The sequence below is a fragment of the Marmota marmota genome, unplaced genomic scaffold, assembly GCF_001458135.2.
Source record: "Marmota marmota marmota unplaced genomic scaffold, marMar, whole genome shotgun sequence".
Taxonomy (NCBI): domain Eukaryota; kingdom Metazoa; phylum Chordata; class Mammalia; order Rodentia; family Sciuridae; genus Marmota; species Marmota marmota.
Window position 1 is genome coordinate 4,477,730 of NW_025999924.1, and position 16,755 is coordinate 4,494,484.

At 37.9% G+C, this 16,755-nt stretch overlaps 1 protein-coding gene across 2 annotated transcripts in view; it reads right to left on the reverse strand.

Moving 5' to 3' along the window:
• Positions 1–10,377: 10,377 nt before the first annotated feature.
• Gapt (GRB2 binding adaptor protein, transmembrane) overlaps positions 10,378–16,755 on the reverse strand; it is a 10,686-nt gene continuing 4,308 nt past the window's right edge. Inside the window, exons 1-2 of one of the 2 annotated variants that reach the window (XM_015497369.2) lie at positions 15,519–15,817; positions 10,378–12,326 (exon numbers count right to left, since the gene is read on the reverse strand). In XM_015497369.2, the coding sequence (XP_015352855.1) occupies positions 11,452–12,318 (867 nt within the window). In that variant the 5' untranslated portion in view covers positions 12,319–12,326; positions 15,519–15,817 and the 3' untranslated portion in view covers positions 10,378–11,451. Of the gene's footprint in view, positions 12,327–15,518; positions 15,818–16,755 lie in introns of those variants that run through there. The other variant, XM_048800018.1, reaches the window with a different exon arrangement.

Below are 16,755 nucleotides of genomic sequence, written 5' to 3' on the forward strand. Positions count from 1 at the left end.
CTTAACAAGATCCCTAAAGTGCAAGAAGTAAAATCAATAATCAATAAATGGCTAGACGAGGTGGCACACCCCTGTGATCCCAGTGGCTAGGGCGTGGGGTTGAGACAGGAGGATCTCTAGTTCAAAGCCAGCCTCAGAAAAAGGATGGTGCTAAGCAACTCAGTGAGATCCTTTCTCTAAATAAAAATACAAAATAGGGCTGGGGATGTGGTTCAGTAGCCAAGTTTCCCTGAGTTCAATCCTCAGTACCCACCAACACCAAAAAAAAGAATCAATGAATGGAATGGATTCAAACTAAAAAGCTTTTTCTCAGCAAAAGAAACAATCAATAATCTGAAGAGAGAGCCTACAGATTGGGAGAAAATCTTTACCACGTGCACCTCAGATAAAGAATTAATCTCTAGGATATGTAAAGAACTCAAATTTTTTAAAACTTTATTTGTTCTTTTTAGATATACATGACAGTGAGTGTATTTTGACATATTATAAATGGAATATACATTTTTCAGCTATATTTTAGAATTCTTACTTCTCATCTGTTGATTTTCTGGTTCAGAAGCGCCACATACCTGATATTCTTTAGAATCGTGCTTCAAATATGGGTGTATTGTATGGTAAAGTATTTACTTGTGATACTATTGCATTGCCTAGAAATGTTTAAGATAGATATACCTGTATGGAAAACAAATCTTTATGAAATTTTCTCAAAATAATATTTTTGTTTCCACTTATGTTTAGAAAGCAGTTTAAATACCTTTCAAAGCAGCTTAAAATCTTGACCTTTCTTTTAAACAAAAACCTAACACAAATGATTATGTTCTATAATAATGGGTCTCTTTCATGACAAGACAGCCACTAATTCTTGTTTTCTTCCTAGGTGAATTCTGCTTAAATAATTAATACATTAGAAATACAGTTTAAGTAGATTGCCCTAAATGCTCCAATGAGTCAAATTAAAGTTTTTATATTATAAGCTTTCATCCTACCATGTTTCTTTTCTTCATAGCATTTATTTGTGTTTCTAACTAAACACTTACTTGTGATTTTTTTTTTTGTATTTTATCTAGAGTGTAGGAATAGTTTTTGTATGTTTATATTTATTATTGGGTCCTCAGTCGCTATCACAGTGCATAGTAGCTGACAGGCCCTCAATAAATATTAACTGGTTGATTGGATGGCTAGAAAAGGAAAAAAAATAGATAAATGAAAGAAATCCAAAAATAGATAAACTATTTTGGATTTCTAATATTGAAGAAAGCTTCCAAAATGACCTAGAATTTAATCTGGACTTCGAAAATTAAGATCTCAGTCTACATGTTGAAAACATATGATCTTCATTACAGTTTTTCGTTTTCTCCACCAAGTGCAGCCAAGAAGATACATTCTGATAAGCTTTACCATTTCTTTTTCAACACATGTGGGAGAAAATGGTATTGGTATATTAAGTAATGCAGCCAAGTAAAAGAGGAAATGAAAATCTTCTTAAGTGAACCAAGTTCCACTTCCCCTCTGGTTTCCTTTAGTATTCGATATCTGAACATATATATTTTTGAATACATTTAAGAATACATATGTTTTACTCATAAGACATTACTTTTAGTAAAAAGCAAAATTGAAGCCATATCTGCCCATTCTGCAAGCCTGCATAAGGCATTAGAAATCCAAGCACCAAGCACCAACGTCCTGGTGCAGAGTTCAGGGGCACATTTGTTTCCTTATCGTTTGGCCCTAATGTCTGAAAAGAACACAACTGGAGCAGCTGTTTCTCCTGCTCACCATATAAGACTCACTCCACTGCCCTCCAGCAGGACTAATTCACAGCTGTGCCCCCTGCCTTACCCTGTAGATGTCTGAGTTTTCCGCTTTTGACAGAACTTCCTCTCTCGATCATACCTAGGAGGATATGTGACTCTATCAAAGCCTTCTCCATTGTGCATTTCTTCATTCCTCTTTTTTCTAAGTTTTCTCTGCCATGTACTTCTCCAGTCCTCTCCCAAACACTCACTCTAAGCTTTTATCAACTCTAATACTCTAACAAACTAAAAATTAATTATTGCTAGGAGATATATGTGTGTGTGTGTGTGTGTGTGTGTGTGTTTCTTATCTGATTTGAAATGAGATAGGTTTTCTTTGCCTGGATGCTTTGCAGTATTCTCCTGAATCTTCTTCTGGAACAGAAAAGACCAGAAACCTGGTCTAGGCTCTCTCCATGCGCCCACAGTGTAATTGCTTTGTCACTAGCCCTTCTTTCAGATATACTCCTCAGCTTTCTTATTGCAATGCTCTTGTTACAAACATATCCCCTCCCCCACCTCTCCCCTCCCACACAGAATGCTCCTCTATTGTTAGCTGTTTTTCAGATAATTGAGTTAAAAGTGTATATAGTCTAGACAAATTCTGCCAGATGAGACAAGATGACAAAAGAGTATGTTTTAGGAAATAATGACCAGAAGAGGAAGTATTGTCCACCACTCCACTCCTGATGGATTGCCTTCATTACTGAGCGCTAGCCACACAAGAGCCACAAGCATTAAGAAATCTGTTTATTCTGCTCTTTAGGACCATCTTTGTTTTCATTTGGAAAACCCAGATTCGTTTCTAGAAACAAAGAGAGGAAAATGCCCAAATTTTAAAATGGCATTCAGAAAAGCAAGGCAGGAAAAAAAAAAAAAGACCTGGATCAGAAAGGAAAACAAAAACAAAAATAAACAAAACAAAACAACAAAACCCTCTATTTACAAATTCAATATAAAGGCAGCAAGTTGAAAATCACCTGGAAGCTGGTAGCCCTAGATCCGGTCCTGATTAGTCCTTAATTTCCCAACAGACATCAGGGAAACCACATAAATTTTCTGATGCTGTTAAAATGTTAAAATAAGGAAGGCCATCTAGATGATTTCCAAGTTATTTTCTGGATCTGAAATTCAATAATGCTAAGACAGAACTTATTATCATCTGCTAGAAATGTTCTAATAAAATGTCTGAGCAAGTTATTCCCATTTGGGCGACCAGTTCAAATATTGCCTTTTTATTTTGTGGTGGGGGTTTATATATAACGTTAGGATTCATTTTGACATAATTATAAAAGCATAGAATATAATTTGCTCTCATTCAGTCCCTAGGACTTCCCCCTTTCCCTCCCCTCCTCTTTCCTCCTGTTCCCTTTGCTCTACTCTTCTAATCTTTCTGTTACGTATAGTTTTATGTTTAAATTAGTGTCTTATAGATGCATATGATGGTGTGATTTACTCTGGTATATTCATATATGTATATAGGAAAGGTAGATCAGATTATTTCCACGGTTTTCCCCTTATCCCATCCTTCTTCCTTCTCTCTCAATCCCCTTCCCTACTCCACTGATCTTTCTTCTATTTTGACAGAATTCTTTCCCCCTTTCTTTTCTCTTTTCCACCTTATTTTGAACTAGCTTCTGCACATCAGAGAAAACATTCCACCTTTGACTTTCTGAGTCTGGCTTATTTCTCTGAGCATGGTAGTCCCCAGTTACATCCCTTACTGTCAAGCATTATAATTTCATTCTTCTTTGTGGATGAGTCATACTCCATTGTGTATATTTACTACATTTTTAAAATTCATTCGTCTGTTGAAGGGAACCTAGGTTGGTTCCTAGGCAAATTGTGCTGTAACAACTGGAAAGAAATACTTGCTTTTGAAAATTTTAATTTCCCTAAACCTTGATCTCCATTTGTAAAGTGGAGAGATAATAACAATATCTTTGAGACAGGGTCGTTCGTGAATGAAGAATGATAATTCACATATAGCCTCTTTATGATACTTGGTGCTCAGAAGTACTCCAATATGAGGCTGCTAATGTGGACCTCAGTCTTCTCTGAAATGCCTAGGGAGAAAAGCCAAACATTTTATTTATTTGGTGAGTTTCATATCCCTAATATAATTTTTTAAAAAATGCTAATAGATAAAACCTGTTTACATGCATTTCTCCTCCTAAATTTTGGCTATCACAATTAGTATAGAGAAGAGTTGAGAAAATGAGCCTGAGGCAATAGGTAACCTCTGTTGCCCTCCACTGAGCTTCAATCTTGTGCTTTTGACAGCCTCAGGACTTCTGGGGAGTTCACCTCGGATTGCCATTGTTTCCCTAAGAAGAATTTAGACTACAAGTGGCAATTGATGATCCAACTTCTATAATTTGTAGTCTTAACTCTCCACTAAAGCCAATCTGTCCTTTAAAAGGGAAACTATGCCAGGCCACAGAGCGTTAGTTTCCATGGCAACGGCACAGGTCAGTAACTGCAGTCACACCTTCATCATCCATGATTGCATTTGGCAGTGTACCATCTTCTGTGCTTCCTTTTGTTTGAGCCACTCTCATCTGCTTAATTCTCATCTCTATTGGAAGAGTCTCAGAATTCAAAACAAGCTGAATTTATATTAAAAGCTGTGGAGGCTTTAACACAATGCTGGAGAGCACTGTAAATCTTACAACTCATAGACATGTGCTTTTTTGGAATCGAGTCCTATATCCTTGGTGTCAGAGTCTTGCTTCTCTTATTTTATTGCCCATTGCAAAAACTTTTGCTTGCAATGAATGCCTGTAGTTTTTAGAAAATACCAGTCTTATTTCAGCCTCTGAGACCATAGTCTGATATTACAGGTACTGGATTTTTTTTTTTTTTTTTAGGATAAAGTCTAAACTCTGTAAACTCATGTAAAACCCCATATCAGCTGACCTTCCCTGGTAGGTACTGTTTTCTTTTTCTTCTCCTTTAACATGCTATACTTAAGCAGTGTTTTTCTTCCTTCATGTTTGTGAAACTCACCCTATCGACATGGCTCCCAAACACTAAACTGTGCAACCACCCCACATGTCCCCACAGAGAAGCAGTGGTGGATCAGCACAGTGGTAGCCCAAGGGGCTTGAGTGCAGGTGGCAAGCGTGAGCTCAGGCTGTGAGGAGCTCACTTTGCCAGCCCAGGTCTAAGGCACTACAGGTCAGGGCTGAGGTAAACCAGGGCATACCAACCTGTCACCCCACAGTGGCCCAGGCCAGTGAGGATGCCCACTCCACACAGCACCACAGCTCTGAATGTCCCAGCACCCACTATCCCCTGAACTCAACCTCCCAGGAAGCTGCAATTGCCGGTGAGTGGCAATAAAACATAAGTGGGGAGAAACCCAGATAGAAGTTCAGACTTAAGGGTTAACCAATGGCATTAGTCCTTTTTCAAACTCTGATTAGCTGAAGAATGTGCTACTTAAGACTAGCACACTCCAGCAGCAGCCCCTATCTGATCCCCTCTAGGCCTGTGAGAGTGCTTTCTCTTTTTTTCTTCCCACATGAATAAATACTACTCTTTTGCATTCACTCTTTCTCATCTGTAAAATGCATTCTTCAAATTCATGAGACAAGAACCTGGAAAGAAGTTGGTTGTGAGCTTCTGAGGTCTGCTGCAACACTGGAGGCCATAGCCTGCCATTAAGAGCTACAACACACCATTCACGGTAGTGGAGAAGAATTGGGCTTTGCCAGCTGCAACCCTTAAAGCCAGTGCCAGCAGGCATCCCCTACCTTGATTAGCTGCTAACATTACAACAGGCTCTCTTGGCTACAGAGGCCTGAAGCTGATGCAGACCCCACCTGCTTTGAGAAGTGGAGAATCTAGATTCATCTCAAACTCTAGCTATACTCTGGGTGCTCGAATGTTAACCTGTTTTTGGAATACTACTCCCTTGACATCTGCTTGGCTGTCTCCTAATTGATATTCAGGTCTCAGTTTATGTGGCATGTTCTGCAGGAAAGCTTTCCTAACCACATCTCTAGCTTTGATCTTCCTTTATACTGTGTTTCTATCATACTATTATCAGGAATACATTTTAGTAGTTTCTGTAAATATTAGACTATATCTGTAAGTATCAGAACTCCTCTGTAGATGATCTCTCTGACTACTGATACAGGGTCTATTTCTCTGACCTTCTCCACTATTGAATTCCCTGAGCCCTCCCAGTACTCGATATGTTATAGGCATTTGATAAATATTTGTTGCATGCTAAAATCACTTTATCCTATTTGGTCATTAAAGCCACTTGTTATATTCCTGATCTTGATGTTCTGTAACCTCCTGTCTATCCCTTTTCAGGAGTACCAGAAAATGCTTTTCATTCAGGTTATATTTCATTCAAGATATATCTTCCTATCTTTCAGAGGAATATAAGTGAATATCCATTCACTCAAAGTGGACAAATTCTATAATCCCTGGTCTGGCTCTTTTCCACACAATTTATTCTGTTAAAAATCAGTTTTTAAGTCCAAATCAATACAGCTGTTCCAAGATTTTACAATAAGCAGTAAACAAAAGTGTAAATAAGGTAAAATAAGGGGACTACTAATCTGCTGCTCTGCATCTGTAGTTTTCAGTCAAGTCCTCTAGCCAGTCACCTAACAGGCCCTTAGCTTTTTGCTACTACATATACAGTCTTGTGTTTCAGAGATCATCACTCAAAGGAAGGCCCGAGCAGGAGATACACAATTTTCCAAATGTAGAACTACATGGAATCAGGGACTGGGGACCTCAAGGATAAATCTTATTTGTTTGAACCAGGCACTGATATTGAAAACACAGCCTCTTTGTACATAGTATTCTGATGCCATGATATTTTGAAGCTATCAGATTTTTAAATTATTAGCAAGTAACCTATGCAATGGAAACTTCCCTTTATCTCCGAGTCTTATATTCTATCTATTTCCACATCTATTTCTGAGTGAGATCTCAATTCACTAGTCTGGCTCATGTTGAATTTCAAATGACTGAAGGACACCACATAGAATAAAGCAGTAGGTGCTGAGCTATCTATATCATGTGATTCAAGAGGACATTGAAGCAGGAACGTTTATGTAAAAATGTCCAGAGTACCTAGGAAAAACTGCTGGGAACTGAGGCTAGATCATATGGAACCACTGCACTGATGGTGTGCAAGAGAAAAGGATGCTTCAAATGACCTTAAGAGAAGAGGGAAAATAAGTACGTGCCACAAGGCGATCACATAAGGTTAGCACTTAGCTACTGGGGACCATCACCACTCAAATTTAACCCAAATAATTATGTCTTAGAATAACAGTTTTAAAAGTAACTGCTTGGCTGGGCGTGGTGGCCTACCTCTGTAATCCCAGTGGCTCAGAAGACTGAGGGAGGAAGATCATGAGTTCAAAGCCAGCCTCAGCAAATTGGCAAGGCCCTAAACAACTCAGCAAGACCCTGTCTCTAAGTAAAATATAAAAAAGGGCTGGGGATCTGGCTCAGTGGTTAAGCACCACCAGATTCAATCCCTGGTACCAAAAAATAAATAAATAGATGTAACTTTTCATTCTGCTATAACAAAATCCTATAGAACAGATGGTTAAAGCAAGCATTTATTTCTCACAGTTTGGTAAGCTAAGAATTTCAAGATCAAGGTGTTGGTAGACTTGGTTCTAAGCCCTCTTCCTGGCTTGCTGACTCGCACTCATATCTTCACATGGTGAAGGGGGGGAGAGAGAGAGCACATCTAAAATGTTCTCTTCTTATAAGAACACTAATTCCATCCGGAGGAGCCCATTCTCATGATCTCATTTAAACCTAAGTATCCCTCACCAAGTACGGTGATATTGGACCTACGGTATTAGCATAACTATTTCAAAGAGACACAAACATAACACAGTCCACAATAATCTGTGTGCAGGCATCATATTCTCCTTTTAGATTTCTTTCTTTTATGTCTCTTCCAAGGAGCCCAATGTCTCAACCTTCCCACTGCCTGAGTGCTCTTCATCCCTGCGCTCATTCTACCTGGCTTGAGCAGTAACTGGGACGTTTGAAAACAAAGCTTTCTGTGGAATAAGCACAGTTCCATTTGCTGTACAGATCAATAATCATCTGGGAAGTGAGGCCGAAGGCAGACTGCAGTAAAATTTCAAGGGCAGGCTGAAAGTAAGGTCAAGAAGCCATGTACTTACTGTCATGGGACATTGGCCACAGACTCTAACAGATACTAGCCGTAAGTCACAGGATGTGAGCACACCTACATTTCTGTGAGCACATAGCAAAATCACACTGGGTAGATTTGATGCTGCTGTTTCCTTTCCCAACCCCAGCATACTTCCTTTTTTAATTGTGGCACATCTGGCTACTTTTACGAACATTATGAGACAACTACAAACTGCTGTCCTCAGGAGATATAGACAGTCTTTAATAAACTTTATCTGTAATGGAAAAATTCAACTTTCAAGATTTTAAGGTGGAGAAATGTAATTAAGGACGCTAATAGGTGACAGAGAGTTGAAAAGGAGTGAAAGAGGCAGAGGAAGATAGATGGGAGGAAGAGGAGAACTGGTGGGAGGAGACATGAGAGAGAAAGAGGGAATAGGAAAGAGGAGGAGGAATGAAGGAAGGCATCTGAACACTTAATGACAATTTCCTCTTTTTCCCTTGTCCTGCCCCTACTTCGAGGACTGCTAGTGGAGAGGTTTTCATTTGATAAAGAACTTACAATTAATTTTTAAAGCAAGTCAAGGTTAAAAACTAGGCAAAGGATCATTGAGCAAGTACTTCTTTTACACAGATTTTTATCATCTCTTCTGGTCAAAGAGAATACTCAAAGATAAACCACTCATCCCATTGTCAAATAAAATTATGGGAGGTCATAGATTTGGACATGGCTCCTGCCCTAGGCCCCAGAAAACTGGTACAGTTTTCTTTAAAACTTTACCAGTTTGAAAACATAAAACTGGTAAAGTTCCATGCTAAAGTTCCACATCACAGAGCTGAAACTAAGATGTTCATCTGGGCTTCTGAGACATCTGGAGACGCATGATAACCAAAGCCCCAAAGAGGCAGTTGTTGGGCAGCATGAGGTGAAAGTCCCCTCTGCATTAACCCTTCCATGGAAAGAAACCTGAAGAATCCTGGTGTGAACCAAACCTTTTCCTATCGTGGTTCTTCCTCATTCCTGCTCAAATTACTTCATGAAAATGGACAGCTATGCCATGCCAGGTGAGTGCTTGTCTAAATCTTTAGATGGGATATTGCCAGATTAATTAATGGTAAATAAAATTCAATTAAATCTGTTTGTTGAAATTTTGTCATTAGACATTTTGGATAATTAACTATGATGGATAAGTGTCAGTAACTCATATATTTCATAGTATCAACCATTATTCTTAGGGATCAGAGGTTCCTCTGAAGAAGGGGGCAGGCAATACTGTCAATGTCTTCATTTGCCCTGCAGCTAGATGCTCCTTTCTAAGCGAAATCTAAAAGCTCCTTAACAATCCCACCCACATTCACTTTGCCTTTGCAGTTCTTCCTCAGCCCAGTAGCTCTTCAAAAATTCAAATGCTTTCATGCCATTGCTATGCTTAAAGCCCATTAGTACTCCAGTTGCCCCTATTATAGAGTTGAACCCCAAATCAAGACACCTATGACAAAATCTACACCCGCTGTGTGCCAAGACTTACAGAAAGTCACGTGGTAAGCTGTTCATTCCTTTAACCCATCAGGTGCCGCTCCAACCCTCCCCCAGAGAGCTGCAGTCACAATGGCTTTCCATAAGTCCTAGAGCACCAGAGATTTTTCCACGCCCCAAGCTCTTTTTACTACATGTTGCTCATGTACTTACCTCTGTGGAGATGGATAGCTTCTTTTCACCCTTAAGTCTCACCTTAAGTGTTTCCTAACAGGCTTCCTTTGACCACCTGATTAAGATTTAAATCCTTTTCTCTATTCTACTCCATTGCTCTCTATAATAGGATGCCTCTTTCATTCAAAGCACCTACTATCATTCAGGGTTTACTTGGAGAAAGAGAAAACTTACCAGTTTTTTCTAACAGAATTCAGAGAGATTTTGCAAAACAGGTACTGGACTTGTGAAATAAACAAAAAGGGGACACTGAGGTACCGCAGAGTTAGCAACTGCAGAAAGAAGTTATTACCACCCTCAGGACTGGGCATTTTCAGAATAGACTGAGATGTCACTTGTCTCCTGCTGGTACCTCTGGAGCCTGCAGGAGGCCTGAGAGCTAGTTCTCTGACTCTAAGGCAGGCTGCTGACCAGCTGGTGCTATACCTCCAGCAGGGTGCATTGAAGCTGGTTCTAAAATATTAGAAGAAACTAGAAACTGTAAGCAACTGGTGATGCTGGTGTAACAGCAACTGGTATAATGACAAGGGGGACCAGAAGTTCAAGTTCCTCTTGCTTCCTATTGCTTCCAGTCTTTCTTGTCACACTCCTCCCATCAGCAGAGCCTAATATGGATACATCTGGCAAAAGATAAATGTAGTTTGCAGAGTCCCAGGTCAAGCAATTCAGGGCAGCATATGAAAGCTTAGACTTACAAACAAGATATAATAGCATCATAATGAATGTAGTCATTTGTTCATTGTTTTTTATTTCCTACTAGACAGTAGTGTGCAAGATTCACATCTTTTTACCATTGTAACAACCTCTCATCTCCATCCTCATGTGCATAGTACAATAAAAGGGAGACAGAAGATACTCAATTAATATTCCTTCGATAGATGAATAATGAATAGATTTATTAGGTTCTTTTCAAAACTACTTGGCAAAATGTACAATTCAATTCTTGTCAAGTGGACAAATAATTAGGGCCTCATATAATGATCATGGGACTAAAATATGAACATGAAGCAGTTCCCTTCTATTGAGTGGGAATTTGAGATATTCTCATATGACTTTAAGTACTAAAATACCACATTCACCATTCATATTCATGTTTTAATACCAAAAGAACAGAGCAGGAAGCAAAACCTATAGGATGTTAGAAAATAAAAAGGTAAATGTAGCTTTGGGATTACTCAGAAGACTTGTGGAAGAAGTTCTAATCTGAGGCAGGCTAGAGAGAGCCATGGAGGAGATAAGTTTGCCAGATTTTGAGATAATTCTGATGGATGCAGAAAAATTAGGGTTAGTAGGAGATGTTGTTGGAAAAGTAAGTGGGAACAAACTTTTCATAAAAAATTATGAATGCAGGAGTTAGAATTATGAGCATTATGTCTTTTTTAAAGAGCAGCATTAAGAGGTTTTCAGCGAAGGTATAATGCGGCCAGTGGGAATATTTTCTGTAGATAAATCTGGCAGCATCATGTGCAATTGATTGAGTGGGTAGAGACAGGAAGACCCAGGAGGAGACCGTGAAAATAATCCTAAATCAGAAAAAGATAGTGGAAGTAGAAACAAAGCAAAGACACAACAGATAATATTTAGAAGGAAAAATCAATATACATGGTAGAGATTTAATCCCAGGAGAAGAGGGAAGAGAGGTTATTTAGAGTGAACCTACAATCATGCACATAGACAGGATCCATGGGGTGGACACTGAATTTCATGAAAAGAACTTGGTCAATAAGTGCATCAGCACCATCAAAGTCCCCGTGCATACTTTATCCTCCAACAATGAAACTCAGTAGTTTTGAAAAGCTAATAGGAGTCAGGAAGAATGTAGATATCCTCATCTTGAGCTTCAGAGGCAACAGGTTTCTGGAAGTTATAGTAGTCACAGGATGTCTCACTTCCATACATGTGCTCTCTGAAATTGATCTGCTGAGTGTTTTCGTAGAGTCCCTTGTCAGTTTCTTTGTTAGCTTTGGGAGGCCCCATTTCCACATTTTCATAATTGGCCTGCATCCTAGTTCCCCTGACAGAGGGTCTGTGGCTTTGGGTTTCAGCTGAGATTTTAGGCCTAGAGCCAACAATGTGAGGACTCAAGCAGAACGTTTTTGCTAAGTCTTTTTTCCTGCTGTTTCTCCTTTGCAAAAACCTCGGTAAGGTAAATCTGGTGTTGTTTCGGTGTTTCCAGTGCCAAACACACCCAATCCCACAGACCACCAAGAGTACTAAAAGGGAAATGCCTACAGAAATGGCCACCGATGTGTTTCCACAGCTTTTCAACATTTCTGCACAAACAGTGTTGTTCAGGGGCTTGGGGTTGTCAGTAATAAACTCACAGGTACAGACAGATGTAATTCTGTATAGACTAGTACTGTTCAAAAATGAGATTGGAAGCTTTCTTCGGCATTTTTTTTCCAGATCCGAGAGAACATTATCTGGCAGAGTCCTGATGCACCTAGAGGTGATATTGAGTAGACTTAGTTTTGAAAGATGGCTTTCTGTGTATTGGATGCTGTTCACATTACAGTCATTAATATACAATTGGACTGTATCAGGGGGGATTTTAATCCACTCCACTTTCTTTTCTATCAGTGGATCACAAAATGAAGCAGAAGTGAGTGGAAGATAACAGCACAGTAGAAAACTCAAGTAAACAAAGGTTATATTATCTGCCATCCAGAAACCTGTTGTAAATTTTAAAAAATGCATTAATTGCATAGTTAGCATGTAGCATAATCAAAACTCTATCACATCTACCAATACATTACGACCAGCATGTAGTGTGTTCCTGGTTGCAATATACACTATACCAGTAGCTGTCGTTGAGGGAGAGAAGGTTTGAAGAACCCATCCTTGCCCAAATCTGAGTGGCTTAACCACCCAGACTTCAACATGATTTTTAATGATCAAGATAATGACTTTCAAGTGAAAGACAACGTTTCACCTGCGGTAGGATAACGGGACAAGAGGATGTGTGTGATCGTTCCCATCACCTCTACCTTCTCTACGAAGCCTGCTCATCCCTCTTTCAAGTGGGCAGGGGTTGTCTTTCCTGATTCAGTCTTTCCACTGAGATCCCACATTAAGGAGTCAATAATCTGTTGAAACAAGATAACCTAAATGACAGACAATTATGTGTCTTTCTACTTCATTAAGGGTGAGTAGGGATCAGCTCATTTTTTTTTCTCTTTCATTCAGTAAATTTATTATTAATGATGTTTAAAATTATTTTTAATCTTTTATTGATTTTTTTATACTTATACAATAGCTAATAAGACACATAACACAAAGCGTGCGCGCACACACACACACACACACAGCATTCAATCTATTTATTTATTTATTTTAATTTTTTATGGAACTGTGAATTGAACCCAGGGGTGCTTTACCACTGTGCTAAGTACCCAGCCCTTTTTATTTTATTATTTATTTTATTTATTTTTATTTTGAGTACTGGGGATTGGATCCAGGGTGTGCTTAACCATAGAGCCACATCCTTAGCCCTTTTTTATTTTGAGACAGGGTCTCATTAAATTGCTCAGGTTCTTGCTATGTTGCAGAGCCTGGTCTTGAACTTGCTATCCTCCTGCCTCAGCCTCCCAAATTGCTGGGATTACAGGTGTGCTCCACCATATCTGGCTCAATCTATTTAATGAATGAAGAATTAAATATGAAAAATGATTAGAAAATTCAGGATCTAGTTGGTTAATTGCTTAAGACTCAAGATATGTCTTCTAAAAGGTATATAGTTTATACTTAAATATGAAAAGAGATCTTTGAAGTAAAACCTTTTATTTTGTAGTATGGGGAATCAAACTTAGGAACTTATACATGTTAAACAAGTACGCTACAATTGAGCTATGTCCTAGCCCTTTTAAAATGTATTTATTTATTTTATTTTGAAATAGGGTCTTGCTAAATTTCCGAGGCTGACCTCAAACTTGTGATCCTCCTGCCTCAGCCTTTAGGCTTACAGGCCTATGACACTGAACCCAGCTTTTGCAAACCATTTTATCATCAATTTTCTTACACCTTTCAATGAGTTACTTTCATTCAAGTAAGATAAATATAGAATTTTTTCTGCTGATGCTTTAAAATATCAAAGAAGAGAAACAGGAAGCATTCAGCTAGGCTGAATATTCTATTATGATTTTATCAAGAAAATATTATTACTATATATTTTCAGACTAGACGTAGAAATAGTTGCACATAATATTTCTAACAGTCCTTGTTGGGGTATTTATCATAATTTATTGAATCTCCTCATCACTCATATTTAATTAGTAGCATATTTTGAATCAGCCTGTAAATAATTTTATATAGACTATATCACTTAATTCTACAACTGCCATTTGAAGTGGTTACTATTGTTATCCTCATTTTACATATCATAAAACAAATGATTAAAAATGTTAAGCAATTTCATTAACAACTAAGTAGTGACTGAATCAGGAGTCAAATAAAATTTTCTTCCAAATATTACACTTAGCAAATATATGTAAATGGTTATCAATTGCATTGATCATTGTTTTTGTATAGCTTGATTAGCTCTTGATTAGCTCTGATTTCCAGATTAGAATGTACCAATGTGCAAACCTTCCATATGATATTTCCTATAACCAAATTGAATATGACACATAATTAATATATAAAATTTATTTAATAAAATACTGCATCAAAACCCCAGGTCTAGATACCTTTATTTTTAAAAAATAGTTGTTCATGGACACAATACCTTTATTATATTTTATTTTATGTGCTGCTGGGGATTGAACCCAGTGCCTCATGCAAGTGCTCTATCACTGAGCCATAACCCCACCCCTGGATACCTTTTGATATCCTTGAAATTCTGGGGAGTACACTGGGATTAAGAATACATGATCACCATGTAAGGATTCCTCCATTATGATGCCAGAAACGAGGTTTGTGTTCAGGGTAAAAGTTTGTGAAATGTCTTTTACCATTAGGATCCCTTTTCCTTTGCAAAACTGATGAGAACTTATCTTAAGATATTCTGTGGTTTAAATGATTATTTATTTAAACAATTATTTGCCAGACTATTTAACATAAATTTACAAAACAAATTTCAAATATTGATCAGAATTAACAAGCGTTTAAAGAGGTACAGGCCTACCACAGAAATAGAGTCAGGGGTTGGGATAGAAAACTAATGTCCTGCTGGCAGCCAAAGATAAGGTAATAAATTGACCTTTCGATCTCAAAGAGGAGATTTATTTTTATTTTATTTATTTTTTATTTTATTTATTTTTATCATCTGTGCTGTTCTATGCAGAGCAGACATTCCAGTACAGTAATATCAAGGTGTTCATTGAGATAAAGGCAAGGAGATTTTTTACAGGGGGCGGGGAGGTTTTCCCTTTCTTCAAAATAACTTCATAGGGAAAAACTCAGTGAGACATAAACCCAGACCTATAATGATAAACATGTTTCAAACAAGAGCCTTTCAAATATAACAACATCCACATCCCTTTAATTTTATCCTGCTCAAAGAAGACTTTTCATTTTGGAAAGCAGTTTCAACAGATTACCTAATAATTATCCATTTGTCTTAAAAGTCACAAATTGTTGATAAACTGGAATTTAATGAGCCAGATACTGCCCCTCTATTGGGAAGCAAGGCAAACACAGAAAAAACACTCTAGGCACAGATCTATGAGCATATATGCATGTAAAGAAACATCAGCATCACTCCCAGCAGGTAATCTTGTTTCCCCCTATGGCCACCTGAAGCATTTTTTTTTTTTTTCTAAAAACAGTATTGGATAAAATAAAAAAAAAGTCATTGCTCGGTTTAAAGTGAACCTGTTTCTCATCATTTTTCACTATCCAAACACCTTAGACAGGTTCTTTCTTACCTCAGGATTGGTGTGCTAGGCTCTCCCTTGTTCTGGCTGAGCTTCAAACGTGCTTCTGGTTTAGAACCTGTTCCTCTTTTTCTCTTGGGTCAGTTACTTCCTCCTTCACCTCCTCCTTTCAGAATATTTAATACTTGCAAAGTTTCCTGGCTCTAGAGGAAGTTCTTATCAGGTATGCCAAAATTAAGATAAACAGCACACATTTTTGAATAAGGAAGTCTGGTCCTTCATCTTTAACAGGCAATAATTTTTCAAGTAATCAGGAAAGGATACATAAAGCCTCCTGTTTTTGAGCAATATTTGCAATTCTCAATTGACATTGTTTCATTTGTATTTCATTTTTTAAAAAGATTTTAAATGTAATACAACATAAGTCTTAGTTTTTTTTATTTCTTTATATGATTTCTAGAACAATCCTCATTTCAAATATGATATTCCAATGCCCAAAACTCATGCCTGTCAAATTACTGTCTTAGTTTTAGTTCAGGAATATCCCTGAACTATACAATCCCTTTAAATTTATTACAAGAGAAGTTTGCAAACTATATTCTGAGGCACACTACTTTAGGACATGCTTGTGGTCTCCTACAGAGTAGACTTGTGAAATATGGCTTCTGTGGATATTCATGGGCTCATCAGAACATGAAAGACCCTCAGCAGTCCTATAGGAAGCAAGCCAAGCCAAGCCAAGTAAGAGAACTAGTTCATTTTGCTGGAATAACAGTAATCAGTAAGTTTTTTTTAACACTTAACAAGTGTTCTACCAAGACTAAACCTTCAGCGGATTGCTCATGAAATCCTGATAACAGCCCTATGGGAGAAACACCTCTATTAGTCCCATTTTGGAGGAAAATGGAAGCAAACTGAAGTGAGGTAAAATAGTTACACTCCTATGCCAGCAGTTTGCCTCCAGCACCTTTGTGCTAAACCTCTCTGCTTGCTACCCTGCTAGACTGAGTAGTATGTTTCCCACATAGAATCTTTACTTAATGCCATCTCTCACAGCCTGACTCCCTGCTACACAAAAATAGGAAATGCTGAATTAGATAGATTACAGATTAATTAAACAGTTCAGCTAGAAAAAATAATGGGAATATTGCCTTTTAAATTATACTGGAACTTCTTCAACCATACACTTTGTATAAGGTGGTTTGAAAGAAGAGGATTTAGTGGTTGAAATGCCAATCTGACATTGGAAGAACAGTCCTATATATATATATATATATATATATATATA